Here is a 3,582-nt window from a genome sequence, read left to right as displayed (position 1 = left end):
GGTCGATAACTAGATATAGTTTAATAACGAGACTGATCAGTAATAATTATTCAAAAATGAGCAACATGTTCACGCTCAAACAACTGATATACAGTAAAAAGAATTGCTATGGTCTGAAAAGAAACACAGTTTTTGTAAAGAAAACAAAAAACAAAATATTAATAAAGTGAATAGAAAAGAGTTATTATTTATTTTGTTTATCTATTTTGTTCTATAAGACCTGTAAAGAATGAGCAATTAGATCCAAAAAAGAAAGGCGGCGAGTTGGTAGAATATCTCACATATGGAGTGGCCTGTTCTGAAGTGGAGATAGATGTTCTGACCGGAGAAACTCAAGTATGTATGAAGAAGTTATTTAAAATCTGAAGAAAAAAAACTGTGAGCATTAATAACAACAAAATTACTTGAAAATTACAGACTGTGTTTGATTGAGTCTGTACATAAGGGACAATGAAAAATGCAACATCCCTCGCGCCCCATGCACCGACTTGAACGGTACTCAATTTTCAACACTTTAAAAAGTGCTGAAACAAGTGATCCCGAAGAACCAGAAAAATATAACAACACTGAAGTGAACTACGGGCAACTTTTTGCGTTGACACCTGCTGTTGTGATGTATAAAAATTTGGAAAAACTGATCTCTTAGTTGTTGCCTAATAGTATATACAAAAGTTCGTTCAATTTTCTCTAATTTCATTTATTATTTTTGTTATACTTTACATATGTTGAGCAAATTAAATCGTAGGTGCATACATCTTTCTTTCCCATACTTTTCATACTATGTTTAGCATAACATATAAAGGATAAGTGATATTTCGTTGAAGCACTTCGTCTTAAGTTAAATTGTAATTTTCTTGATCTTGTTGACATAAATTATGACGTTGTTCGATCAGTTGTATTGTATACATATTAAGCAATTGTAAATACGTTTTGTTTTCTGATAATTGAATTAATCTGTCAAAAATATAAAACACAATTTTTGTTGTTTGAAATGTTAGGTATTGCAGGCAGACCTTTATATGGACATCGGGAAAAGTTTGAATCCTGCACTTGACGTTGGACAAATTGAAGGTGCATTTGTGCAAGTAAGACGCTGTTTTATTTTTTATTATATTTCATACAGATTTGAATAAAGTAAATACGATAATGTTGCAGAAATTTTTGGCCCAACAAAAAGATACAAGTGATGGTTGAGTATCATATCATAACTGTGTAAATTTTGGACTTTTTATTGTTTATCAGTGAAAATATTTATTTTCATTCTTGATGATGGTATGTTTGTTTGACTGGATTTTACGTCACACCAACACAGTACAGCGACGTTCGAGCTTTACTGGTGGAGGAAGACCTCAGGTGCCCTTATTCGCACTATTTCAGGCACTAACGGGCACCTGAGTAGAACCACCGACGTTCCGTCATCTAAAGATAGCATGTGATACTATTTAAAACCCCAGAATAAAATACCGTTTTTAAAATAAACAGAGAATGCTAGTGTTATCATTATATTATATATTTTTCTTACCCCCTTTTAAGTGAAAAATTTAAAGACTTAGTTTGGGCAAAATCTTGTGCAAACTTCTATGTTTTACTGCATGTATCGATTATATACATTTTTGTATTTAAAATTGCGCAGGGTCTTGGCATGGTGACGTCAGAGAGTATGGAGATAGACGAGAACGGACGGACGAACAATTGCGATGCGATCGGTTATAAGATTCCAAACATCACAAGCATACCACGTAAAATGACTGTTAACATACTGACCAATAATAATGTCAGCACCTGCTTTAATTCCTCGAAGGTACTACTTGTTTAACAAATTCAGATTGCCGAGCGTTGTAATGATGCTTAGTTGCTGGCATCAAATCACTTGCCTTTTTTGGTTCTATTGATGTGATTGGCTTTAGTTGTTTTACTCGAAAACGTATCCAGTGCTATGATGCCTGCTCATGCACTGAAACGCACCAAATATATTTTTTAAATATGTCGACATATTTTCATTTGCTATACATTTCGAATTTCATAACGCAAGTTTTTATGATTTTGTATAAAAAATCTGATGATCAGATGAAATTTTTATCAATATTACCGAATTTAACAAATTTAATAAAGGGAGGTTATTAGAAATTTATTAACGATAAAGTCCAAGCTTTCAATAAAAATGAATGCATCAATTTAACGTTTAACTATAATGTATATAAACATTTGCTTTACATATTTAACATATTTTTGGATGTTTGGAAATTGTTTTAGAAGAATAATTATATGCACATATATAAAACTTCACTTAAAACAGCACGCCTCCAGGTTCCTGCTAATGTTCGTGAAAATTTTGAAAATGTATTCAATAGTTTAATATTATTAAGCTGACAGAGAAAATAATATGCACATTTCAAACGGCACTTACAACCAATGTAAATTACGTAAATTACAAAAAGAGGTCAAAATATGCAAAATTAACCCTTACTGCGTTAGTAACGCAGTAGAAATATGGTGAAAAATACTGAAAAATTGGCCATCAATCGCAAATAGCATGAAAATAGTTACTTTTATCTTTTGTCTTTTTACTTTTCATAAAACCTCAATACATTTTTCTCAAGTTTTATTTTCTTGAAATATTTTGGCTCATCTGGAGGCATGCAGCTTTAACTGTATGATACACAACATACCGGGGTTTAAATATGAAAAAAAACAAACCAAAAAACACACACACACAACAATTAAGATTTTCTGTATGATCAATTTTTTTGGTTATAATTTATTTCTAGGCTGTCGGAGAGCCACCTCTTCTTTTGTCACTTTCTGTAATTGCCGCAATCAAAGAGGCCGTACTCGCAGCTAGGACTCAAATCGGACAGAATGGATACTTCAGACTAGATTCCCCAGCAACCGTTAAAAGAATTCAAGAAGCATGCGGAAAGCAAATTTAATTTTTGAATGATTATCGAATATTGATATTCATATTGATTTAGTGTTTGAGATTGAATGTTACGTTAAATATATTAAATATGAATTGCTTGCCCGCGGAATATAACTGCCCGCGTATTATATAGTTATTTCATGTGTAATAGGATGGGTATTTACGGTAATCTAAGTTAACAGTTAATCTAAAAGTTATGAGTTACTATCTTTTATACTTATTGCATGGTATATACAATATTATTGTCAACCAATCAAATTGTTGCAGTGAATACTGAATTGTATAAACATGATAAATAAGCTGACTTTGGCAATGTTAGCTAGGTTAGGTACTGTACCTACTCTGGTCAATACTACACACAGTATATAAACGATCTTTCATACTTATTGCATGGTATATACAATATTATTCTCAACCAATCAAATTGTTGCAGTGAATACTGAATTGTATAAATAAGCTGACTTTGGCAATGTTAGCTAGGTTAGGTACTGTACCTACTCTGGTCAATACTACACACAGTATATAAACGATTTGAACCCCAACCGGATCTTGTGAGAAGATGTCAGTGTCAACCATTTTCTGACGCTTGACTTATTTAATATATTGGTATTTATATTGATACATATGGACGTTAGGTTAGTAAATCTTTATTTATATCGTAG

At 32.0% G+C, this 3,582-nt stretch overlaps 1 protein-coding gene across 1 annotated transcript; it reads left to right on the top strand.

Moving 5' to 3' along the window:
- Positions 1-185: 185 nt before the first annotated feature.
- LOC132716305 (xanthine dehydrogenase/oxidase-like) lies at positions 186-3,254 on the top strand (the record flags this gene model as incomplete). Its single annotated transcript, XM_060699553.1, has 4 exons — positions 186-336; positions 999-1,085; positions 1,634-1,801; positions 2,769-3,254. Coding segments are annotated over 4 exons (568 nt in total), but the record flags the coding sequence as incomplete, so codon positions are not given.
- Between the last annotated feature and the right edge of the window lie 328 nt (positions 3,255-3,582).

Source organism: Ruditapes philippinarum, unplaced genomic scaffold (assembly GCF_026571515.1).
Source record: "Ruditapes philippinarum isolate M1 unplaced genomic scaffold, ASM2657151v2 ctg3549_1_1_1_1, whole genome shotgun sequence".
Taxonomy (NCBI): domain Eukaryota; kingdom Metazoa; phylum Mollusca; class Bivalvia; order Venerida; family Veneridae; genus Ruditapes; species Ruditapes philippinarum.
The sequence above is the reverse complement of the archived record's forward strand: the minus strand, read 5'-3'. Positions and strand labels throughout refer to the sequence as shown.